This window comes from Meriones unguiculatus, chromosome X (genome assembly GCF_030254825.1).
Source record: "Meriones unguiculatus strain TT.TT164.6M chromosome X, Bangor_MerUng_6.1, whole genome shotgun sequence".
Lineage (NCBI taxonomy): Eukaryota > Metazoa > Chordata > Mammalia > Rodentia > Muridae > Meriones > Meriones unguiculatus.
In genome coordinates this window covers 64,420,365-64,448,143 of record NC_083369.1, presented here as the reverse complement: position 1 = coordinate 64,448,143, position 27,779 = coordinate 64,420,365, and the positions used below count along the sequence as shown (strand labels likewise).

Genomic DNA, 27,779 nt, shown 5'->3' with positions numbered 1-27,779 from the left:
CTTTAGATGCCTCCTCAGTTCTCTTCATATGCAGGAGAGCAGGCCTTAAGCCTCAGTCCTAGAGTTGCTACTGTCAGGCCTAGACACAATATGCCTTGTTGCCTGACTCAAGAAACAGACTTCAGATGTAACCTTTTACCATCCCTTTAGCTAAGGTACAATAAATGTTCATAGCAGTCTCACCTATATCTAATGGTAAATAACTAGATACAAAGGCCTTAGGGAAATGTTATTTGAGAATCTTAATAACGCTGTTTTAAAGTTGGTAAATGCAAGTTATAAAAGTTGAAATGTCTAAGGTGATTTAAGTGTCCTAAATAGGTAAAAATGCTTAATATTTCCTCCTGTTGCTTTGCTACTGTTGTATTGACAGTCCAGAGTTATGACCTTATCAATAAAGGTCTGATTTATTAATCTAACTCTAACACAAAAGCATTCCACCATACTACCCACTATCATGGTTCCAAGCTCAAGATTTTAAATCTCCTTTGGTTTGTCTTTTAAGTATAGACTTAAAAATTGTTTCTCATTGTGCTAGACACATGTACATCCAGTCTCTTCCAGATAGAGAGGAAAAAGCCTCTCCTTCATAATGTGTAAGTATACCAAAGGTTAAGACCAAGTGAGCTTTTGTCCCTTCTACTTCATGAAAGGCTTCTGCCTTTTCAGAGATCACCTTAAAGAATGTATATGCTGTTGACAAAAATATGTATGTCTACTACCTTTCCTACAATGTATATTTCACCGAAAATTACAGTTCAAATGCCAACATGACTGAAGTTTTATTTCCTTTGTAAAATGTAAAAAGGATTCTTGTAAGCTGCAAGAAATCCACCTCTCAGGTCAATTAGGCTCCAGATAAGTACTGCACCTATTGCCTATCTCAGAGGGTAGGATTCCTGCCTTTTCCCTGGTTTTGGAACTTCCCTTTCCTGGATACTTAATTGTTACATGCCTACACCCAACACCAGCTGATTGGTGAGTTTTTGCTTCTGGTTAGCATCGGTTCCTGGCTATTGGTCATTACATTCCTACACCCAATACCAGCTGACTAGTGAGTCTTCACTTCTGGTAGGCACAAACGTTTCCTACCACTTGCCAACCTATATCCAAACCTGTTATCTAGTACCTTCTTCTCCCTTGGGTAAGATTTTCCCTCTACTGACAAAGTTTCTCTCCCTCTCCCTCTCACTTGTCTATGAAATCCTAGCACTAGATAAACCATGTCTGCTATGGGCAACTATGCCCTTGATCTCTGGCCAATGCTGACGAGCTGTTGGAACAGACTGTACCATAATAAAATACTGAGTCAAACCTTGCTTTTGGGACATCTCGACAGGTCACTGACTCCTACCTGCCCAATGGGAACATTCCACTAGTCTGTTCCTCCAGATTTTCCTCTGGGATGTCTTCTGGAGAATTTCAGATTTCTACACCTAGTACTTGCCTTAAAGGCAACTAATCTTACACACCTATGTAACCAAACTTGGCCTCAGTTTCCTTAGATGACAGATTTAAAGCAAAACGTTTTTAATTACTCCCAATGATTGGATAAATGGAGGTTCCCTCAGGTAAATGGAGATCCCCATGTTCAAGTCTCTTCTTCCCTCTTTGTTCACTCTCCCAAAGGTATTAGATGTACAGATTTTCTCCATAACCAACCAGTATCCTTCCAACCGTTTCCTACATCCATGACAGCTCCAAAGCAGCTGCCCCAGGTGTTCCAGTCTGATCTCAGAGACTTCCATCAGCCTGGACCTGCATTTTCACTCCCAGCCACTAACGTTCTCACAGATTCTGGACAGCATCAAACAGCCTGTTCTTCCTGGACTTGACAAGCATTTTAGCCTTTTGAATTCCCTACAGAGCCCTCAGTGTCAGCAAGAAGTAACCAGAAGAGAGTCTCAGCCCATTATTCATTATTATTAAAAAAAAGACTGAAATACTGTGCTTCAGGCCCTGACAAGTAGCTCCAGGTTTGCCCAGCATTCCTCAGTCCCTACCTGCTGCAGTACATGGCTGGCAACTCTCTACTGGCAACCCTCTACCCTGAAGTTTCCAGGGCAGGGGCTTCCCCTCCTGCTCTTGGCCATGTAATCTGGTTTCTTGCTATTACTTTTTTTTCTTACACCCTTGCATGGCAACCAACAGCTGCTTTCAATGAATCTACATTTATATATTTTAACTTGCCTTACATGAGAAGCAGCTCAAGCTCCACATTTTTTAAATTTTAGAAAAAGTGAGGAATGTTAGTAGTTAGGCAGTGTGCTTCTGGGTTGCCATGAGTCACCCGCCAGGTAGTCATACATGGCAGGCATAGGTCAGTTGCTCCATAAAAGGATCAACCTACCACTGTGTCACTCTCTTGCCTTCTTGCTCTTGTGCTCTCTTCCTCGCTCCTGGTCTCTCCCCTTGCTCTGTGAGGGCACTTCCTCCCCTCCCCCATCATGTCTTGTTCTGGCTTTCTCTCTTCATCTCCCTCCAATAAACCTCTTTTATATAAAATCTGTTGCACATTATAATTTCACCTCCTTGTTGTTTAGCTAATTAGAACTATAGATCTTGGTACTTTTATACCATATTTTATGTCTAATATCCACTTATGAGTGAGTATATACCATGTGTGTCTTTCTGCTTCTGGGTTACCTCACTCAAGATGATCTTTTCTAGTTCCCACCATTTGACTGAAAATTTCATGATTTCCTTGTTTTTAATAGCTGAGTAGTATGCCACTGTGTAAATATACCACAAGGAAGTTAACATATTTGTTTTAGTTCAAACAGATTTCTAATGAGATTCCTAGCTAGGTAGTAAATGACAAAATGATACACACAGTTAAACGTGGCTCACTGTTACTTAATATTCTTCAAAATATCTTCATGTAGCTAAAAGATGGACTTGGGTGGTCACTAATCCTCTATGTGCTTCTTCTCAATTTAACAAAATTGAAAGCATCTTCTTTATCTGCTTTTTAGTATATATATATATATGAACTTTATGTGAAAGAGTATTCTTTCTATGCATGTGATCTCACAAAAAAATGAAATGTTCATTGGAATGGAATATTTCATTCAGAGCAGGAGAGATTTCAGCCAAGACTCTGAAGTGAACTCCTTCTCATTTACATGATTCCATAATTTCCCCAGAAAGTTTATCTTGTCTCAACTTTTATAAAGAAGTTGCATGATGTGGTGTGACTTTTGAAGTTGTCCAAAACGCATCTTGCATTACAATATGACTACAGACAAGGAGAGTGAAATGTGGTTGGTTGGATGAGAATGCCACATTGACTCATATATTTGAATGCCAGGCACTCTAGCCTGTGGAGTAGTTTGGAAAGTATTAAATGTATACATGGCCTTGATGAAGGAGATGTAACACTCAGGGTGATTTTGAGGTTTCCCAATCTTTCATCTTACCTTATGCTTGTAGATCAGATGTATGATCTCATCTAGTGTTTCAGTATTCTCCTGTACTATTTTCAGGACTCTGCTGTAATACTTTACCATTCTATTGATGTTTAAACACACTTAAAATTTTAAAGTATGATCTAAACAATATGAAGCAAGAATGTATATAAAAGTAGACATGTAAGCAAAACTAAGAAAGAGTACATTCTGCAATAAATTTTATCACTAAAATTTTCCAGTTTTTCCCAATTAAATTGAGATCTGATTTTTAAACAAAACTTGAGATTTATAATGTTCACAATAGCTCAAAAAATAAAAATAAAAACCTAATCTTGAACTTTCCATTGTTTTCCAATAGATCACTGATTTCATATTATAATGAATTATACATCTAAAAAAATACAATATCTCTGTTTTCCCTATTTATGGATCATATAGTATAGGTAGTATAAATAGCATCCTTATTATAAAGATTGTCATGCTACAAATTAAAAAAATGGCAGTCAGTTATTTTGGGAAGAAAAAAAAATCCAAGCCTCAGAGGATGAACTGCTTTTCATCCTCTGAAAAATGTGATCTTTTCAGTTTGATATCACTTGTTACTTTCTAACATTAGCCTTTGTATGATTTTTCATTATACAGTGAACACAAATGAAGGCATGAAGACAGTGATAAGGTCTAATGAGTTTGTAATAATATAAAAAAAAAGAAAAAAAAGAAAGAAAAAAGAAGTCTGCTAGAAATGTGGAGAAAAATTGAATGTCTGAATAGGCTATAAAAGATAAGCATGCAGGGTTGGGAGGGAATTAGGGAAGGGGCAACAGCTTAGATACAAAGTAAATAACCTGTGATTAATATAAAAAATAAAAATTAATAAAAAGATAAGCATGCAAATAGAATCAAGAGAAGTTACTGCTAAAAATGAATTTTTTCCACTAACCAAATCCCTAGAACTTTAGTATACATTCAGAAGTAAAAATACTCAACCCCAAAATTCACCTGACTTTAAAAACTGAAAGGAGGAAAATATAGTCTCCCTTTTTACAAAATTTATAAAATATTTTTAGAAAATAAGAATGTTGTATTTACTGAGGGAATTCATAGTCTGGGGCCATAAAATTTTATAAGACTGAAGACACCTTTAACATACCCATATCTGGGAGAAATGTATTGCTTAACCTTAAAAACCACGATGTAAAATAAATTGACTGCTTTATTTTAAAGAGAGAGAGTCTTAATATTAACATTAGCATAGACCCTAAACAGATAGACTTATTTATAGCTAGCTAGGAAAACTACTCAAAAAGATAACAAAGCTGAAATGCATCCTTTTATTGTAGAAACTTTCATGAATCTATATTAAATCCAACTAACTCAATATATTAATATAGGACATTTCTTCCAGAGAAAAACTTTCATGCATGACACAATTAAAGCTAAGTCAAAATAAAAAAATGCTAAAAGCTATTTCCCTTATAAAAAATAAACCAAATAGTGTTTCTTTTAAACATTATTAAAGGTACCCAAATCTGAGACCCATATGCAGGTTAACTTCTTGTTTTCTATAATATTATCAAATAAAAGAAAAAATTTTAAATAAAAACAAGATATGGGAAATTAAAGTATGTAAATGATCCCAGGCTTTCTTTTTATAAACATCTCATATCATTCTCCTATAATTAAAAATACTTTGGGTTTGAGAAAATTAATTAACCATACATTTTTACTTTTCATTAATTTAATGGAAGTCTGTCTGTTAGATGAGGCAAAGTATAAAGATATGAAATATGATTACTGTTCTTATCCTTAGCCATCAGAGAGATGCAAATCAAGACAACCCTGAGATTTCACCTTACACCCATCAGAATGGCCAAGATCAAAAACTCAAATGACAACACATGCTGGAGAGGTTGTGGAGAAAGAGGAACCCTCCTCCATTGTTGGTGGGAATGTAAACTTGTACAGTCACTCTGCAAATCAATATGCTTTCTCAGACAATCAGGAATACTGCTTCCTCAAGACCCAGTTATACCACTCCTAGGTATATATCCACAAGATGCTCAAGTACACAATAAGGGCACTTGTTCAACCATGTTTGTAACAGCTTTATTCGTAATAGCCAGAACCTGGAAACAACCCAGATGCCCCTCAGTTGAGGAATGGATACAGAAATTGTGGTACTTTTACACAATGGAATACTACTCAGCAATTAAAAACAAGGAAATCATGAAATTTGCAGGCAAATTGTGGGATCTAGAAAAGATCATCCTGAGTGAGGTATCATACGAGAAGAAAGACACACACGGTATATACTCACTTATAAGTAGGTACTAGACTTATAAGATAGGATAAACATACTAAAATCTGTACAGCTAAAGAAGATAAACAATAAAGAGGACCAGGGTTAAGATGATCAGTCCTTACCTAGAAAGACAAAAAGGATCGACATTGGAAGTAGGAGAAAACAAGAAACAGGACAGGAGCCTACCGCAGAGGGCATCTGAAAGACTCTACCTAGCAGTGTATCAAAGCAGATAGATGGCTGAGACTCATAACCAAACCTTTGGCAGAATGTAGGGAATCATATGAAAGAAGGGAGAATTAGTATGACCTAGAGGGGACAGGAGCTCCACAAGGACCAAATATATCAGGGCACAGGGGTCTTCTATGAGACTGTTTCTCCAACAAAGGACCACACATGGATATAACTTAAAACCCCTGCTCAGATGTAGCCCATGGTAGCTCAGTATCCAAGTGGGTTCCCTACTATGGGGGACAAGAATTATTTCTGACATGAACTTAGTGACTGGTTCATTGATCTCCCTCTTACCCTCAAGGGAGGAGCAGCTTTGCTAGGCCACAGATAAGGACATTGCATCCAGTCCTAAAGATATCTGATAAGCTAGGGTCAGATGGAAGGGGAGGAGGACTGCCCCTATCAGTGTACTTGGAAGAGGGAAGGGAGAAGATCAGTGAAGGAGGGTGAGATTGGGAGGGAAAGAGGCGGGGGCTTGAGCTGAGATACAAGTGAATAACTTGTGATTAAAATAAAATAAAATAAAATAATCACTGTTCTTGAGGTAATTCTCATACTATAAATATGAATAGATGGATATACGAACATACATAGACACACACATACATATATACATACATACACACATACAAGCATTCACACAAAGATGACAACATCTAATTTTAAGACTGTATAAAAGGACAGGATTTATGTTAAGAAGTGAAAAAGCAAGGAGTAGGGAGATGGTTAAGTGGGTACAAAGTTTGCTGTACAAGCATGGTCCCTCAGCACCCATGTAAAACCTCATCACTGGGAACGTGGAGAGAGATATATCCAAGGGCTTCCTGGCCAGCCATATAGCGACTGGGTGAGCCCCATACTCAACAAATAAGATTGAGACCTATCAATGAATACACCCAACAAGGACCTTTAGCCTGTGGACAATTCAGGTACAGCATAAAAATCTGGAAAAAAATGTTAAGGCAGATTTTGCTTGAATAATTGTGTCTAAATTTGTCCTTTTGCCATAATAAACTAGACAATTGTGGAAAATTATTTTCAAACCTAAGGAGAGCTAACTTCTTGGAAAAACCCTACCATGGACAATATGGTAAGAAAAAAATCAGTACTAAAAATAAAACAAAATAAAAAAATCTAAGGTTTGGAAATCAAAGGTGGAGACCTTCTCTAAGATGTATGAATTCCTAGGTTCCACTTCTAGAACTGCTAAGGCTGTGTATTTTGGGGGTAAATCTATCTCGATTCACAGCTAACAAAATCTTGCACATAATCATGAAGAAACTATAAAAGACATATTAAAGTTAATTTCATAAAACTACAATGAGTAGGTTAATAGGAAAAAAATAACTTCCTAAGCATTAATATTTAAAAGTAAATACTATTCATACTATTAAAACATACAGACAGAATGGTGGATCGATGGAATTGAATTGAAGACCCAGAAATAAACCCACACACCTATGGATACTTGATTTTTGACAAAGAAGCCAAAACCATACAATGGAAAAAAGAGAATCTTGAACAAATGGTCTAACTGGATATCTACATGTAGAAAAATGAAAATAGATCCATATTTATCACCCTGAAAAAAAAACTGAATTACAAGTGGATCAAAGACCTCAAGATAAAACAAGACACACTAAACCGCTTAGAAGAAAAAGTGGGGAAGAGCCTTGAACTCATTGACACAGGAGACAACTTCCTGAACAGAACACCAACAGCACAGGCTCTAAGAGCAGTAATCAATAAATGGGACCTCATGAAACTGAAAAGCTTCTGTAAAGCAAAGGACGCTGCCATCAAAACAAAATGACAACCTACAGATTGGGAAAGGATCTTCACCAACCCTCTATCTGACAGAGGTCTAATATCCAGCATACATAAAGAACTAAAGAAGTTAAAAAACAATAAATCAAATAATCCAATTTAAAAACACCAACAGCACAGGCTCTAAGATCAACAATCAATAAATGGGACCTAAGGAAAATGAAAAGCTTCTGTAAAGGAAAGGACACATTCATCAGAACAAAACGACAACCTAGAGGCTGGGAGAAGATCTTCACCAACCCTATATCTGACAGAGGGCTAATATCCAGAATATATAAAGAACTTAAGAAGTTTAATAGCAACAAATCAAGAAATCCAATTAAAAAATGGGGTACAGAGCTAAACGGAGAATTCTCTGTAGAGGAATATAAAATGGCAGAAAAACACTTAAAAGAAATGTTCAACGTCCTTAGTCATCAGGGAGATGCAAATCAAAATGACCCTTAGATTTCACCTTACACCCATCAGAATGGCTAAGATCAAAAACTCAAGTGACAACACATGCTGGAGAGGATGTGGAGAAAGGGGAACCCTACTCCACTGTTGGTGGGAATGTAAACTGGTAAAACCACTTTGGAAATCAATATGGAACTTTCTCAGACAATTAGGAATATTGCTACCTCCAGATCCAGCTATACCACTCCTAGGCATATACCCAAAAGATGATCAAGTACACAACAAGGACTAGGGGAGGGGCATGGAGGAGATGAGGGAAGGAGGGTGGCGTTAGGAGGGGATGAGGGAGGAGGCTCCAGCTGGGATACAAAGTGAATATATTATAATTAATATAAGAAATAAAAATTTAATTTAAAAATGCATAAAGACAGATATAAATTTAAAACAGTATTTATAAGATGTACACAATTTGGGATGTAATATATGAGAGAAGAAGTAATAAAAGGGGGAAGACATACACAAAAATCACTATAGAATGAATATAAAATTCATGAAATAACATGACTCTAAAATTATACAGAAATGGGTCATGAGGTTTTGTTTTTGAGCATTTGCTAGGTTGCTGTGTTGTGAGTTCCTTCTCTGGGATGAATGGATTTGTCTCGCATCCAAAAATACCATGTTAGAAAAGTTTTGATATTGAATGTTTCTATAAGTTAATCTACTGATTTTAGGTCACGCTTCCGGGCACATTCTATGTAAATCAATATCTCCCTTGCCAAAGTCTGCATTTATTTAACAATTACTAATAATAAATTATAAATAAGATAACCATCTCTATGTTGCATGAGACAAGCATCCTGGTTACCTAAAAGTTTGTCCACCTTAGAACTTAATTCCTACCATCACCTCAGAGCTACTTCTGCTCTGCTTTATAAATGAAAGAATGTTTCTTTCAAACAGTACCAAAATTAAATTCTTTCATTTGACAATTCTATTGAATATGAAAGAAAGAGTAAGCATAACTTCATGTTTCCACATTTGTTTGGTATTGGTTCTATGCTACCAAGACAACAAGACTACAAAATCACATTCCCAGCTTTCTAATCACCAAACTAATGTGAGCTAGAACAAATTTCTGAAAAAACATCTTACACATTTGCCTCTGCAAATCACAGGTATCATATTTCATCAATCACTTTGTTTCCTCTGTATAATAATAGAGCTGTTCTCTGTAGATGACTAGAATATAGAAATTTCAGTTTCAGGTCCTTCTTGCCCTTTTAAAAATTACAAGATTACAAATTATTTATATCACTATGTATCATTTTCATTGTTTGAATGAGAATGGCATGTATATGCTCATATATTTAAATGCTTCGTCCCTAGCTAATAGAATGGTTTGGGAAGGTAAGAAGTGTGGCCTTATTAGAGGAAATGTGACCTTGTTGGAGAGAGGTGCCTCTCTCACTTTCTCCTTCTCTCTCTCTCTCTCTCTCTCTCTCTCTCTCTCTCTCTCTCTCTCAGCTCTGGATCAGGATGTAAAAGCTCTCAGCTACTGCTCCCTCACCATGTCTGTTTGCATTCCATAATGATGATCATGGAGTCATGTACTAACCCTCTAAATTCGTAAAAAATAAAAAGCCTTCAAAACCATATTAAAATTAAAACTTAGTAACATTTAAAAGACTTATTCATAGTGCTACAGAGATTTTTCAGTGGTTAAGAGCACTTATTGCTCTTACAAATAGACCAATATTTTTCCCCCAGCACCAACCAGGTAGCTAAAATAAGTCTGTAACTATGTTCCAGGGGATCTGATGCCATCTTCAGGCCTCTTCAGCATATCAAGCAAACACATGTTGCACATACATATATGTAGGCAAAGCACTCATACATAAAAGGAGAAGAATTGGTAAATTCTTACAAAAGACTTGATTTAAAGGGGCACTAAATCCACAAAGTATTTAACATTCAACCACAAGCAACAGAAAGCAATCTATCTTGTATAAGTGCATTAATGTGTCTTTCTTCCATGTAAAGAGATTTCATATTACATTTATTAGATTGGGAGACTATGAAAAGCACTTTATTTTCATATAAATAGAGAATATACAGGGTATGTTGTTATAAAAAATATTTCTTGGGGAAGGGGCAGTCTTTTAGATAGAGTTTCTCTGTGTAGCTCTGACTGTCCTGGAATTTGCCTTGTAGACCATGCTGGCCTCGTAGAGATCCACCTGCCTCTGCCTCCTGAAAGCTGGGATCAAAAGCATGTGCTACCATCCAGCTGTGTAGTGTCTCCTTCTTAAGTCCACTTTTTTCCAAACATCTGGATTTCCTTCAAGACTAAATATCATATACATTAGGAGAAATTCTAGAATCAAACCTAATTATCTTACACGTAGAAGTAGTTTCAAATACTTTTTATTTAATTTCTTAGTCTTAATTACTCACTATGAAAAATACAATTTGACTAAACAGATTATAATTTTTTATGATTATTTATTCTCCATATCCATTTGTAACCAACTGTATGACTTTGTGACTAAATGAACAATTAAAGAATTAATTATACTAGAAAACTTCTTTATTTATAGAATTTGCCTTTGGTTGTGTCCAATTAGCAAATAACAAGGGATTCAAGAGTTCCATTTCAACAGAGTGGCAGGCGCCATCCTGCCTTTTGGCTAAAGGCTAGCAGAAGCTGCTAAAGGAATAAAGAACATTTGGAGTTGCACAGATTATGAATATAAATATGCTCAAGCATTGATGCATAAAATGAGAATCTGGTTCCTTAAAATGAGTGGACCCTATGTTTCAGATGCAACAGTAATGATGCCTCTCCAAAACCCCTCAAGAATTGCTTCTCTTTAAACAAACTAATTTTATAATAAAGACTTAGCCAAGTGGCTGGGTGGTTCATTTATAATGTTAATTAGGAAAAATATATTTTTTAAATGACTTTCAACCTGTGTTTGCTACATTCAAAAATTGGATGAAATAATAGAATGATTACATTTTAAAAGGAAAATCATTAGAGGATAGGGAAAAATCAGCCAACCAAATGGCTGTAAATTGAGTCTCAACTCGATAGTCCCTGTAGCAGATACCGAAAAAACAAAACATATTAAGATTATCTCTAGGCTCTCTTATACAATACAGATAGAAGTTTATTTGGTAAAAATATTTTGAAAAGTATTTTGGCAAGATCAGATACCTATCTTTCAGGCATTTAAAGTTCACCTATTCAAATGCCAGCTAAAGAAGTCATAACAAATAACAGTTTGTGACTTAGCAGAGGAAAATTTGAATTGTACAAGCTACAAGACTGGCAAGGAAGCAATAAAGAAAGCCATTTATGTATTGAGGAAACGCAAAGAGAAAGCCAAGTAGGAAGGCTAAAAAAAAATGGATAGAGGGACACTTGTTCCATACATCCTGACAATTTTAATTTTCTAAAAAGAAGAGATGGCTGCTCTGGTGTTTTTGTCCCAAGGATAACTTAGATTAACAGAGTGAAGCTTTTGAAGTACCACAGAAGGTAGGGTAATATGAAAGAGACCAAAAAGCCTAAGCAGACACATAGCTACTTAAGGAAAAGCCCACAAGGCTTCTATGGTGTATGGATGGTGAAAGCATCATCAAACAGGGAGGAAGACTGTCAGTGGACTGAGATCCTGCATAGCTTTATTATAGCAAGGAGGACTGTCATTCAAGATGGTCAGGCTACATCTTCACTTGAGGAAGAAAAATGAGGGAGTGTACAATTCACACATTAAAATCAAGGCCCTTGTGGATAAATACCCTAGGTAGTTATAATAGAATGTTGCTAAATGATCAGACAAGTCAAGTGAGCAGTTAAAGGAAAGAATTATAGAAGGGACAAGGGTAAATAGTAGGTATCAGATCCCTGGAGCCTGAAATTGGAATTATGGGGAGTTGGTGAGCCACCTGATGAGGATGCTGCGAATTTACAAGCCTTTTTAAGCACTGAAACATCCCTCTGGCTTCCAATTTTGGTATAATTTGATTTATCTGTTTTAAATGTATATAACATGAGGAATAATGAATGGCTAAACCTTGTCCTGATTACATTAACTACCTCACTATGGACACTTAACTAATGTGACTCACATAAACACACATGCACATAAGGAAAGAATAATATCATATCAGCCAACAGTTACAAGTATAGAGAAGAAACAATCATGAGAATAAATATATAATATGCAGTGTAAGATAAGATATTTGACATCTATATATCTAAGTGTATACATCTAATATACATCTAGTGCTTAGAATGTATAATGAGATCTAAAATTCAATAGAAAAAAAAACCCAGATAAATACTGAGCATATCTGTAATCTTAGCACTTGGGTGACCAAAAAGAGAGAAGCACCATGAACTTGAGGTCAACCTGGATGACAGAGAGAAATCCTGTCTTAAAGAAATAAAAGAGGGTTGGATTATGGCATTGCAAATAGGAGTGATTGTTGTGAAAGTATGAGGACTTTGTTTCAAATCCCCAGTACCCACATAATTCCAGGAATGACCTTCCATGCCTATAACCCCCAAATTGAAAAATCTAGTCAAGAGAATACAGGAAACTCAGAGGCAGCCAGCATTACCCAGAAGTTGAGCTTCAGGTTTAGTAAGAGACCCTGTCTCAAAAAATAAGTGGTGATATTAAATAAAGCACCCAATGCCCTTCTTCTTTGTCCTCTGCATGCATGTTCATGCTCGTTCATGTGTATGTATGAGCACAAACACACACACACATAAAATCAATATTGTTGGTTGGAGAGCACATTAAAATAGCCATTATAAAACATATGGAGATTCCTCAGTTATTAAAAGTAGACCAATTATCTGAATGAGCAGCTTTAACACTGATTATATAATGAAAAAACTTAAATCTGTATGTAGACACAGCTACACATCTGTGTTCACTGCAGCACTATTCACAGTACAGAATGCAAAGAACCTAAGTATCCATTCATAGATGAAGAAAAAAATAGCTATACACATACACATTGAATAATATCCAGCCATATAAAAGAAAAAAAAAAACATGTCATTACAACATGGAGAGAAATGTAAATTATCATGTTATGTGGAAAAAAAAGTAGCACACAAATACTAAAAAAGCCTCCCATATACACAGAATATAAATAACTTGAAATAATAGAGTTTACTAACTAAAAAGTGGGCCCCAGAGGCCACAAAGAGTACAAAGAAAAATGAAATAGGAAAAGGTTGTTTAATGGGAACTAAGTTAGATAAGAGTAAGAAGTTCAGAGTATTGTGGCACAGTAGGGTGACAATAGATAGCAATTATGTGCAGTACATGTCAATAAGCTAGGAAATGAACTCAATGTTTTCACTTTAAAAAAATAATAAATATTTTATGAGATAAGCATATTTAACCTGTATTGAACAATATACACATTTTGAAACACCATACAGTAGTAGTCCATTCATGTATATATTTTATGTATCAATTAAAATAAATATAATATTTTTGTTGTTGCTCTGTGGTTTGTATTTCTATTCTATATATACATTATATCGAGAGTGCACTTTCCCATAACTCCACTCTCCCAATGTCCTCCCCATATTCACTCTCCGCTAGATCTATTCTTCCTCAGTTTCCCTGCAGAAAAATAAAGAACAGGCCTTCCAGGGATATCAACCTAACATGGCATAAAACTTACAATAAGACTAGACACAAACCCTCACATCAAGTCTGGACAAGGCAAACTAGAAGGAAAAGGGTCCTAAAGGCAAGCAAAATGTCAGAGACACCCCTATTCTCACTGTTGGGAGTCCCACAAAAACACCAAGCTAAACAACCACAGCATATATGCAGAGGACCTAGCACATAGCCATGCAGGTACCATAACTGCAGCTTCAGTCTTTGTGAGCCCCTCTGACTCCTGGTTACTTGATTTTGTGGGTCATGTTCTCTTGGTGTCCTCCACCCAACCCCTCTGGCTCCTAGAATTCTTCCTCCTAAGAATAATTAGGAGCTCCTCTGTTTTCCCCCAGTGTTTAGGGGACATAACTTAAAAGTAGAAACAGAACTATCTTTTAAACAAATGTTATTACTAAAAAGGCTCACATAATTTATGTGTTGATGTAGGTTTCCTGACTATTAGAGGCTACTGCATGGTTCAAAGACTAAAAATAGAAAAAGTGTTCAACACATTAATTATTCAGGACAGAAGTAATAGTAGGTAAAGATCAAAATATAAAATAAAAAATGTCCATGGACTAACTGATTGAAAGAGTGAAACTCTTAAATTTTAAAAATATATTTCACTAAAGTATGAAGACATGATGGTGGGTGTCTGTCTGTAATCCAAACACTTAGAACTCTGAAGAAGAAGGATTGCAAGTTGGAGGGCATCTTGGGCTAAGTAGAAAGATCCTGTCTAAGTAGAAAGCAAGAAGTTGAATGTATAAATTGTGGTTTGTATAAATATAAGTTATATTTATAGAACCTACTTAAAATTAAAGTTTTAAAAGTAAGAATTTTCATTCTATAAGATAAAGATTTCATAACTGAAAATTAATAAATAAAATTGCGCAAAGTATGAGCCCATAATTAAACCATTTTTTAAATCATGTATATAAGAAAGAAAAATCACTAAAACAATAATAAAAGTTATTTCTAGACTACTAGAAGAATTGTGGTTAGAATTTTCTTTGCTTCACTATTCTTTTCCATATTTTTGTTTTTGTTTTTCAAGACATGGTTTGTCTGTGCAGCCTTTGCTGTCTTTGACTCACTTTGTAACCAGGCCGGAAACTCAGAGTGATCTGCCTTCCTCTGCCTCCCTGAGTGCTGGGATTAAAGGCGTGTGCCACCATACCAAGCTTTCTCCATATTTTCTAATTTTTCAAAATTAGTTACATATCACTATTCATAAGACAAAAGAGTCAACAAACTATTGCTGTTAGGTAAGCAATTGTTGGGGACCCCGCACACACAGTTGGCTTTAAATTGCACTGCAACCTCAGGCCCCACAGGCGAGATTTTGAATCTCTGCATGAGAGGCTGGCTTGCAGAGGAGAATTTTCTGTTGTGCAGAGTTCCAATAAGCCATACGCATGCAGAGTTTCAAACTAGGCTGGGACAGCCATCACATAAACAAGTACCTGGTCTCCCTATGCCACTATGGACATGTACTGCACATGGCTAGCCGCCGTATTGGATATGGGATAAGGAGGGTGGAACTATGGCTTGACTGCCATCTGCACTAAGGGCAACTACATGTTTTCACCACCAACTTAATTTAGGGCAATCAAGAACAGTCACATGATTGGCCACCATCTTGGTTATAAAACAAACAACAACAAAACTGTGGTTTCTCTCACTGCCAACTGCTTTTACTACTTTGTTTCTGTCCCACTGTTTTTGGAGCTGCAGAACTGCAGTCTGTTATAGGCCCTAAAAGGCCATTGCACCCCTTCCTACCTCTATTCTAAAGCTGCCTATCTTCCTCTATCCTTTCCCGTGGATGAGATTCCCTCTACGAGAATTCGGCCTTACTGCTGATAATGCCCTGGTACCAGGCACTGAGGTTCTCAGGCTTAGCCAGGCCAGGCCCATGACCTGCCGTGCTATTTGGTTGAAGAATCAGTAGCCACATGGTCCATTCCCATTTCCCCTTTCTCATTCATAGGAATGGCTTCCTCATATTCTCTCCTTTTATGGAAACCTCTGGCTTCTACACCTGTATTTGCCCTACTCAAGTGTTTAATATCAAGTAATATCCAGTAACACTAAGAGCTATCCATGAAGCTAAAAAACAATTCCCTATTTCTCTTTTCTCACAGTATTGTCTGTTTCTCTCTGCCTGCTATCTCACTAAATATGCTCTCTGGTTTCTTTTTACACACTCAAAAAAATCTTAATTTTAAACTGTAAACCTTACAGTGACCATGTGGTATGAACAATTTTAATCATAATTAATTATCTGTTTATTTCATCTCCTCTTAGACTAGGACAGGAACAAGCCTCATTTTAAATTGGTATGGATTTTTATAAAAATTCAAAGTTACATTTTACAATATATATGTTTCAACCCTGATTCAAAATAATTTTTATATAATGCTAAAATTTCAACGTTATAAAGGTCTATTCAAAATAAGTTAATTTAAAATGTCTAAATGCTTGTCTTTATCAATTCCTAAATTAATAAATGCTGTTCCTCCTGCCATGAGCTGCCTATGATCCAGATTCACCACTAGGATTTCTGGCTAAATGGTTTGCTATAATAAATTCAAATGTAATTTAAAATTGCTTTATACTATTCTAATATATTGTTTGTTTTAAAACTCGTAACTCAGGGGTTACTCTGGATAAGTTTTTACCAATACTCTAAATTAAGATCTATTAATTTTAGAGGCATTTATTTTTGTCAAAACTTGATAATTCTGCTATATCTTCACTATCAAAATGTTAAAATATGCCTAGTCTTGTTTTCTAAAAATGGTATTATTATTAATTTATAGTATAGTCTTAGAATTTTATAAGATATAAACTTTGTATATATTGATTCATACAGAAAACTGTTATGCTCTCACTTTATCACTTTTAAAATCTCCAACTTGACACGGACAAAACCTAAAATCCTAATATTTAATGGTTAATGAATGCAAGTTAATAGTCAGTTATCTCATAGATAATCAAATCATCTAACATTTCCAAAAATACATTTATAATCCTACAGATGTAAATCTATCTCACTGCCATCTTTAGTAAACAGCTGAGGATGGTCCTTGAGTTGGTTAAAAATAATAAGAGAAGAGCTTTCCTGAGAGGCTCATCTACAGCAAAATCTATGCTCTAGACCTTGGCTGCTGCTCTGAGGCTGTCGGCATTCCCGCACAGGAAACAAGAGTTCTGCAATGCCTCATCCCACTGGGGTATAGCCAAAAGTAAACTCCGCCAAGCTGTTTCAAATGCAGCCAAAGGGGACACTGGTCCCACAGCTGCCTCAACAAGCCATGACCGCCTGCTGGCAGACTGGCTTCTGGAAGTCCAAATGCTCCCATGCAGGCTTACTCTCTGTGCCCAGCCATGGGTGCTAAACCAGCACAAGAGCTGGAGACACTTCTAGCCTTTGAGCTCCTTGGCCTAGAGGAGGAAAAATGGCTCCTTGATTCAATGACCTCCATTGCCCAGCCTAGGATAACATTGCAGGTTTGTTTTGGCCTCACACTGGGGTCCCACAGACATAATGCCAACTTTTGTCTTAGGAGACTTCAGATGCCTTCCCAGTTCTCTTCACATGAAGGAGACCAGGCCTTAAGCCTGAGTCCTAGAATTGCTACTCTCAGGCCTAGACACAATATGCCTTGTTGCCAGACTCAAGAACCAGTCCTGGATGTAACCTTTTACCATCCCTTTGGCTAAAGGACAATAAATGTTCATAGCAGTCTCACCTATGTCTCATAATGAGTAAATAGATACAGAGGCTTAAGAAAAATGTTGTTAGAAGGTCTAAGAAAATGTTTTAAGATTGGTAAACACAAGTTATAGATGCTTGAGGGTCTAAGAAGGTGTTTTAGGTTGGTAAATACAAATTATAAAGGTTTCAAGGTCTAAGGTGATGTAAGGTATCCTAAATAGGTTAAAATGCTTAATATTTCCTCCTGTTGCTATGCTACTGTTATATTGACATTCCAGAGGTTTGACCTTTATCAATAGATAAATAGAGCTCTGATTTATTACTCTAACTCTTATAAAAAAACATTCCACAATACCATCCACTATCATGGTTCCAAGCTCAAAATTTTAAATATCCATAATGTGTAATCATAATAAAGGTTAAGATCAAGTGAGCTTCCCCTTCTACTTCACAAAGGGCTTCTGCCTTTTCAGAGCTCACCTTAAAGGATGCCTATGCTGATGACATAAATGTGTGTGTCTACTGCCTTTTCTACAATGTTTATTTCAGTGCAGATAACAATTGTGATGCTAACATGTCTTAAGTTTTATCTCCCTCATAAAAGTTAAAAGTAATTCTTGTAAACTGAAGGAAATCGACCTGAATCCACCTCTCAGGTCAATTGGGATCAAGATAAGTACTGCACTTATTACCTATAACAGGAGATGGAACCTACCCCTCCTTTCCCTGGTTTTGGGACTTCCCTTTCCTGGACACTTGATTGCATGCCTACATCCAACACCAGCTGAATGGTGATTCTTCCCTTCTGGTTGGCATCAATTCCTGGCTACTGGTCACTAAATTCCTACATCAAATACCAGACTATTGGTTAGTCTTCACTTCTGGTTGGCACAAACACTTCTTCCCACTCTCGGCAGCCTACATCCAAACCCTTCATCTAGGACCTCCTTCTTCCTCTCCTCGGGTAAGATTTTTCCAGAAGGATTTCTATCCCTCCCCGTCTCGCTCATCTGTGAAAATCCTAGCTAGGTAAAGCGTGTCTGCTACAGGCAACTGTGCACTTGGTCTCTGGCCAACGCTCATGAGCTGTTGTAACAGATTTTACCATACTACTCTACTGAGTCAAACCTTGCACTCAAGATGCCTTGACAAGTCACTGACTCCTACCTGCCCAATGGAAATAGTCCATTCGTCCATTCCTCCAGATTCTCCTCAGGGATGTGTTCTGGAGAATTTCAGATTTCTACACCAAGTGCCTGCGTTAAGGGCCTCTAATCTTACACACCTTTGTAACTTGGCCTCAGTTTCCTTAGATGACAGATCCAAAGCGAAACCTTTTTAATTACTGCCTGTGATTAGGTACCTTCAGGTAAATGAAGGTTCTCACATTCAAGTCTCTTTGATCCAAACCTTCCACCTCTCTTCACTCTCTCAAAAGTGTTAAATGTACACCTAAAGAAATTTTCTCTATACCCTACTTTGTCTTCTTTTTATAAATATGTTCCAGTATCCTGCCAGACTCAGGTGTTTCTTATATCCACAATGGCACCAAAGCAGCTACAACAAGTGTTCCAGTCTGACCTCACAGACTTCCATCAAGCTGAACCTGCACTTTCACTCCCAGCCATGGATGTTCTCACAGACCCTGGACACCATCAAAACAGCCTGTTTTTCCTGGACTTGGCCAGCATTTCAGCCTTTTGACCTCCCTTCAGAGCCCTCAGTGTCAGCAGGAAGTAGCCAGAAGAGGATCTACTCCCTTCACTTATTATTAACAGAAGGCTGGCATGGTGTGCTTCAGGACCAGGACAGGTAGCTGCAGGTTCTCCCAGCATTCCGAAGTCCCTACCTGCTTTCTTGAGTGATTGGCAACTCTCTACTGGTAACCGTCTACTCTGAACTTTCCAGAGCAGGGGCTTCCCCTCCTCCTCTTGACCATGTATGTAATCTGGCCATTTTGTTGCTATTTCTCTCTCTCTCTCTCTCTCTCTCTCTCTCTCTCTCTCTCTCTCTCTCTCTCTCTATCTCTCTCTCTTGCATGGCAACCAAGAGCTGGTTCCAATGAACATAAATTTGTATACTTTAACTTACCTTAAATGAGAAGCAGCCCAAGCTCCTCATTTTTTAATTATAGAAAAAAGGAGGAATGTTAGTGTTTAGGCAGCTGCTTCAGGATTGCCTAGCAACCTATGATGTCATCATGTGTCACCAGCCAGGTAGCCACACCTGGCAGGCACAGTTATGTTGCTCCACTTTGTCACTCCCTTGCCCTCTCTCTCATCTCTTGCCCTCTTGCCCTCTTACCCTCTCCCCTTTTTCTGTCAGGGCCTCTCTCCCTTACCCTTATCATGTCTCACTCTCTCCTTCTTTCTCTCTTCATCTCCATTAATTATACCTCTTTCATATAAAATCTGCTGTGCACATCATCATTTCATTGGTCCTAACAGGTATGATCAGAACATTCTATGATATTATGGAGAAATAAATAAAGTCCATAAAGGTAGAATTTATCAATAATGTCTAACACACACAAACATGAACCCACACACATACAGTGTTGTGGTCATGGTAGCTAAAAATAATACTATAAAAGAATACTATACATGCAACTCCTTACTTATTAGGAGCTCCTGATTAAGCATCTTCTGAAAATATAACATAATGCTAGAAATTGAGGAAAGACTGAGAATCAAGAAAGAGAACCAAAATATATATCCCAAATATGTAAGTGTTTTAGAAAAGCTTTCCTAGGCACAATGGGAAGAGTATATTACAAAGAAAGCTGAATTACAGGAAAGATGATGATATGCCTTTAAAATTATGTAGAGAATGAATAGAAAGAATTATCAAGTTATAGGTAAGGGTGTAGATAAGTGTAAGATCACTTTTTTAGCTTGTTCAAGACTCTGGGATCAATCCCCAGCATTCCCATTACCTTCCCTCTAAAACCCAAAAAAATAAAAGATAGCAGAAAACAAAAAGATCCCACCACAGCAAAAACGTATGTTTATTCAGTAGTCTTCGACTACAATTTGAGATATTGTTATGAATTATAATTTTCAACACACCAAAAGCATTTAAGAGATTGATGTTAGAAGCAGGTGTGTATGTACTGTTGTTCTCTTTAGGTACATTGCCTACAATTGTGTGTGTGTGTGTGTGTGTGTGTGTGTGTTAGGCATTATAGATAAAACTAAGAAAATGTGTATTTTCTAGGCCTGTTTCCTGAAAAAGCTATGAAATGACAGCACAGTCACAATGAGCATGCCAAGCATCCACATATCGGTTTCTAAATACCTATATTTTGTATGTAAAAAGTGTAGAACCCATGGAAAAGAAGCTCATCCCCAGATTATAACAAGGAAAGAAGAGATGACCATTTTGTGATACTAGTAAATGAAGAGAGCTGCTCAAAACTGACGGAAACACATTAAAGGATAGAGAAACAAATGTGAGCACACTCCACGTTTGGCATGTGTTTCAAATAATTTCAGTAAATACTTGTAACAAATAATAATTCATTCTAAATAAAAATAAAGAAAATATTCATTTTTGCTAATGTTATATGTACTGAATAATTAATTATATAATTAACAAAATAGTAAAAATTTAGTATAGTAAACATTCAATTAATTAATGTAGAAAATTTTTGAAAATTAAAAACTACCTTTGGCAAATTTAATTGTAACAATCATTCATGCCAGAAACATTAACAGATGCTAGAATTGGTAAAGAACTATCATAAAAAATAGATTAGTTGGATATTTAGACTCTCTCACACTATTACCTGTATAGTCTCATAAAATCAGCTTACTCTGTATTTATAAAGAGAAGAAAATGACTTTATAGTGGAGAAATTTGGCAGACTATATTCTAAGCAAGTTGTCAAGGGTAACTCAAGAAAAAAAAGAGTATCATATCTTGCATATACAAACAGCAACAATCAAGTTAGGAACAGAGGGAAAATTATGTACTTTTACAAAATAAACTTGTACAACCACTTTGGAAAACAATCTGGAGCTTTCTCAGAAAATTGAGAACAGCTCTAGCTCAAGACCCAGCTATATCACTCCTGGGCATATACCTAAAGGGTGCTCTACTATACAGCAATGACATTTGCTCAGTTATGTTCACAGTAGCTTTATTTGTAATAGCCAGAATCTGGAAACTACCCAGATGTTCCTCATCTGAAGAATGAACAAAGAAACAGTGATACATCTACACAATGGAATACTATTCAGCTATTGAAAATAAGGGCATCATGAAATTTGCAGGCAAATAAATGGACCTGGAAAAGATCATCCTGAGTGAGGTAACCCACACCCAGAAAGAAATGTATGGTATGTACCCACTGATAAGAAGTTATTAGCCATTTAATACAGGATAACCTTACTACAATCCACAGACCTAAAGAAGCTAAGTAACAAGAAGGACCCTAGCAATGATGCTTAATTCTCATTCAGAAGGCCAAACAGAATAGACACTGGAATCAGCTGAAAAGAGGAAATAGGACAGGAGCCTACCATAGCTTTCCTCTGTAAGATTCCACCCAGCAGAGGATTGAAGCATATGCTTAGACTCACATCTAAACATTGCGCAGAGCACAGAGAGTCATATGGAAGAGCAGGGGTATAGAAGGACCTGGAGGAGACAGGAGCTCCATAAGGAAACCAACAGAGCCAACAAATCTGGGCCTAGGGGCCCTGTAAAGACCAATACTCCAACCAAGGACCATGCATGGGAGAGAACCTAGAATCCCTGCTCAGATGTAGCTCATGAGCCGCTCAGTCTCCATGTGGATACCTTAGTAAGAGGAGCAGGTGCTGTCTCTGACATGTACTCTGTTGCATACTCTTTGAACACTTCCCCCTTTTGGGGGTGGGGGAGCATTGTCAGGCCACAGAAGAAGAGGATGCAGGGAGTCCTAAGACTTGATAAGCTAAGGTCAGTTGGTAGAGAAGGATGGCTCCCACTTTCTGAGGAAAAGGGGAGAGGGATGGGAGAAAGAGAGAGGGGGATGGGATGAGGGAGACGGACAAGGGAGGGAGAAACGATGGGGATGTAAAGTGAATAATTTTTTTTAAAAAATAAATTTAAATAAAAACAACAACAAATCAAACTGACAGGACAAGTACGTATAGAATATGTGTATAAACCTATAGATACAGAGCTGGAGAGAAAGGTCAATTGTGTTTGGATAATGTATGCAAAGTCCTAAAACTATAAAAAATACATCTAAAGTTAGATACTTGAGTGAAGAAAATCAGATGAGAAAGTGTAGGTAAATTAGTAAAACTCAACAAACGGAAATGATCATTTTTGGCAAAAGTGTACCACCAAATGTTTCCTATTTATAACAACAGGTTTATTTCTGGACATTCCTCCAAACTTCAAATTACTGAGGGAGCTAAAAAGGACCATATCACAAGTTGTAGGTGTTTTATAAATCTAAATTTTATTGAGATAACATAAAATCATACAACCTGTGATTGCTTTTAGGTTTCATTTAAACTATCTTTCTCTTACTCTGTACATACACAGAGATCAAAGTGATCTTTAAAGTACACATCAATTTATGTTTTGCTGTACTAATTTTTTGGGGGGGAGGATTTATTTCAGATTACATCAACAGTCCATAATGAAGGGAAGTCAGTGCAGGAACCTGAATGGAGGAGCTGATGCAGAGGCCATAGAGGAATGATGATTACTGGTTTGCTCCTTTTGGCTTGCATATAGTTTAGTATACATGTTAGTTTTCCACACTGTATTTTAGCCTTATTGGAAAACAAAAACTGTATGTCTCTTTCATCCGAAAAGGCCTCTAGCATTGTCTCATTCATATTTGTCATTATATATATATTAAATTTGACCATATATCAAAGTCTAAGATAGATAGGAACTTAAGTCTGGATACAGCTATGCTATACTGATTTACATAAAATGAACAGTAAGAGATGCAAACCCCTTTATCATTAACATTGCATCTTCTATTTCCAAAAACTGTAATAGAGATCCATGTATTTTTAAACACACCACAATTCTATAGATTACAGGCAAAGGAGACAGTATAAGAGAGTTAGGGGAAAGTATGAATCTAAATTTTTCAGCTCTACACAATTCACTACCTATGTGATTTTTAGAAAGTTTTTTTAACCTCTCTGTTTCATAGTATTCTCATGTATAAACTAGCTCTTTATATGCATTTATATACACATATATACATAACTCTATATACACATATATACATGCAAGCATACACACACATAAAAATATGCACAGAAATTATAGATCTCTTGAGAATACAAAGCAAATGCAGTGCACTTGAATCTCTGGGTTCAAATTCATAGCACCAGAAAAGGTGACTAACTATGAAAAGTTACATTACTATATACTAGCATAGTACTTGGCACATAATAAACACTGAATAATGAAAACAAAAAAGATAATAAAAGAAAAGATGACCATTTCTTCCTATATAATAGAACATTTTATAGAAGAAAAATTATTTCATAGCCCAAAGCTTTACTCTTACCTTTGGTTAAGTTCTTACCACTGAACACAGTATAATTTAACTAATTATGGAAATACATTCTCTGCATTCCATAAAAAAAAAACAACTCACAAACATTTGTACACTAGAAGTAGTATCATTGTACATATTATTTATGGACATAACCATAAATCTAAAAGTTTATCTCTTTGACAGTTTGTATAGCCACAATTATTTTAACATTAAAAAATATGCTGTTTCCATCAAGAAAAAGGATCCTTTCAGCTTAAAGTTGTCTTGTTTTCTTACTGCTAACCATTTAGTACCTGGGTTATTTTGCTCTACCTAATGCACATTCTACCTTAATAACTTCTACATATTTGTAATAGGCAAATTTGGCATGACTTCAGAGAAATCACATAACTATGAAAAATTAAATTAATTTAAGAGGCAATGCCTTCCTGATATAAAACCTCAATATTAGAAAACCTCAGGGAAAACTAACTAACTACTATCAAGTTTCACTCTGGAGAAGGTCACCAATATTCCTAGCACAAGTGTGGAGAGCAGATACCATTCATATTTTTGAGATGATTAAAACTTTCATTTAACTCATTTGTGAAGCAGGAAAAACAAACCCTGTATTTAAAAAGGGGACAGAATTCTAACCACAGGTAAGTGTGACCTAAAATGTCCATTAAAATCTATATATGAGGAAAAAAAAACAGTAACTTTACAAACACTTGTTACTTTAAGAACACAAGAAAACAAGCTTGCTCATACGTTTTGTCAACCAAAAAAAATCTCATTTTTAATATGAACAGATTTAAATTGTTATGTAGTATTGCTACACAAACCCGTATAACTGGTGCACATTTATGACTAGTAAGATCATTAAAATGAAGGATTGTTTCATGAATCATCCACAAAAATCATTGCCCTGGGGAAAATGCTGTAAACAATAGGCACTAAGATGATCTTTAAATTAACTGTTTTTTATAGCACAATTATAATTTATCCTAACAATCATTAGCTATTTTAACTATATAAACCTTAACCCCCATTAAAAATGCTCTGCACTAAAATAACATTATTAAATCATATATCTACTTTGATAGAAGAAAATGATGGCATTCATATTTAAAACATTTTGACATGTGTAGCTTTTTCGAGAGATTTTCCATAATTATGTTGTAATTACAATAACATAAAAGTTACTTTTTATACCAGCAGTACACATGTTTTTTTTCCATGACATACAGAGGGTAATGTGTTCTAATTTATACTAAGTCCAATAGGAACCCTGTCAGATAACTTTAAAATGGAAAGAGAATATCTGTTATATAGTAGTTGCATCTAAAGGATTCATAACTACTCAATCATAAGCTATGATGTCATATTGAAGTGTTTCTTTTAATTAAACATCCATTATGATTACTCAAATAAAACACTTAAATAATCTCTCACATACTTAGTTTTTGATGAGTTACATGAAATTAGGCATGATGGACTTCAAACTGGAGAACATTTTCTGCAACAAAGACATTCATTCCTTTGAATTTACCTCTTATCTCCAGGAAGAGAGTGGGTGTTAGAACTACCCAGAGTACCTCCTCAGGAACAGACTGTAGTACCCATTTTACATTCCTAAACTTTTTGCTCTGTCATTTCATGCATGCATTCTCCCCAACTCTTCTAACCCATAAAGCTCATTCCCACTGGAAAATTGAGAATTCTTTTCCTTTAGTTAGGTAAAAGGAAAATTATCATTCTGGTCAGGTGGTTTGGGTTTGTGAATCTTAAAAAAAAAAAAAAAAAAAAATGTGTGCAAACAGAAAACCATGACTGTTTTTAAAAGGTGAAAAGCTAGTGAAGCACATAGCTATCCTTCATTACTGCACTCTTACGTTACTTTAACATTTGTATAAGAATGATGTCAACAGGTCAGAAAGCAGGTCAGAACTTTACAGACGGGGTGGGTGGGGGGTAGGTTCAAGTTGCTTAAGAAAAGAGCATGCCAAGAGAGGAACTCCATGAAGGCTATTAACACTTTGACCATAGTTCAATTTTAGAGGAGCCAAATATTATACTATAAGCCAAATAAGCCAAGTTTAGAGAGTGTGTGAGCTGTTTACAAGTACTGAAAAAAAAAAAAAAAAAAAAGCTAGCTGGCGGAAGGCAACCCAAGGTGGGGGATTGAAAGGAGCAAAAGTTTTAAATATCCAAGAGAGCCCAGTGATCCATTAATATGCACCCCCTGCCCAGCCTTGGCTACACTCTGTCCCAGAAGAGTTAGCTGCAGAGGAGCAAGCTGGCCTGGTTTTAAAGCTCTAGAATTTTTCCCTCAGAGCAGTGTTGTGAATTATGTTTCTTTTTAGTAAAAGCCAATTTTTACTTCCCTAGTCAAGGTCATGGAGCAAGGAAGGTAAAGGATTCAGTGAAAGCAAGCAGCAATGGGGCGGGAGGGAGGACTTACCGCAGCCTTTGCGGGCTGCCCCCACAGACACAGGGCCAGTAAGAACCAGCCAGCAGCCAGGCACACTCCGAGAACTTGCATTCTTCCCTGGTTCTTGCAGCTCCTTCAGCACCCGCAAGGAATCCCCGGTCCGTTCAGACAGACTGACATAATCTTGAGGGGTTATTAGGAAGAGAGCTAGAGCTAGAAAGGGACAGTTAGTTTCCCAATTATGCTGGTGCACTTGGGAGAAGAGAAAACTTTTATAAGAGTGAAGCGATTAAAAAAGGAAGAACGAGAAAAGAAAGAAGAAGCTGTTCTTCCCTCCCCCCTCCCCTCCCCAAAGCCGGTCTCATGGGAGCACTTTGCCTTCTGTTGGGACTTGCAAACTTTCCTTACTCAAGTCCTACAAATCTACTTTCCTCCCTCTCTTCCCTGTACCGCCCACTCCCAGCCAGAGAAGAGGAATTTAAGTATCACTCCGCCACTACTTTTCACTGCACCAGCAACCTGCAAGGGAGTGACGCTCAGTTATTTGAGGGAGGGAAACTTCAAGACCAGTTGACTGAACACCACAAATCCAACCACAAAGATTTCTTATTTGTTCACCCGCAGCTTCTCTTAATGGTACTCTTTGCTGACAGTCCAGCTTTCCCTTTGATGTGAGCATCAAAGCCATTTGTAAATAGACCTGAGCTGGAACTATTTTTTTCCAGCGGATGTATTTCAGAGAAATGATGCTTTTTATTGTTAATCATTTGAAACAAGTTTTTGTCTCTGCTTCATGGGCCGCTGGTTTTTGCTTTCTAAGTGATGATAGAAGAGTGTCTATAATCAATCAGAAAATAAGTAAATATTAGATATCTATAAATAAAATTAACATGCATATTTGTGAAAACTTAATGCATGCTATATAATACATGTAAGATAGGTCGCATTAAGTAGGTTAAAAATTTTTTATGGTTAAATATTACTGTAATTTAGTCACATGTTTTTATTTACATACACTGAGTACCATTAATATTTATTTAACCTATATCAAGCTAACATAAAATGTAGTGACTGTCATAATTGCGTTTCCGAAGTACTTATGGCAGGTAATTAAATAACTTTAGTATAATTACTTACGATGAACACAAACATCTCGTTAGATTTGTCTATATGGAGTCAATAGTAGTTGAATTAGTGTCTCCCAGATGAAGTAAGCATACATATTACTTTGTTAACTCTTATAGGCATTTT

General features: G+C 36.5%; 1 protein-coding gene across 1 annotated transcript in view; it reads right to left on the bottom strand.

The window, feature by feature from the left end:
• Col4a5 (collagen type IV alpha 5 chain) overlaps window positions 1–26,964 on the bottom strand; it is a 297,510-nt gene extending 270,546 nt beyond the window's left edge. The window contains 1 exon segment of the mRNA XM_060375633.1: window positions 26,559–26,964. Within this exon segment, the coding sequence (XP_060231616.1) occupies window positions 26,559–26,639 (81 nt within the window). The 5' untranslated portion in view covers window positions 26,640–26,964.
• Window positions 26,965–27,779: the final 815 nt, after the last annotated feature.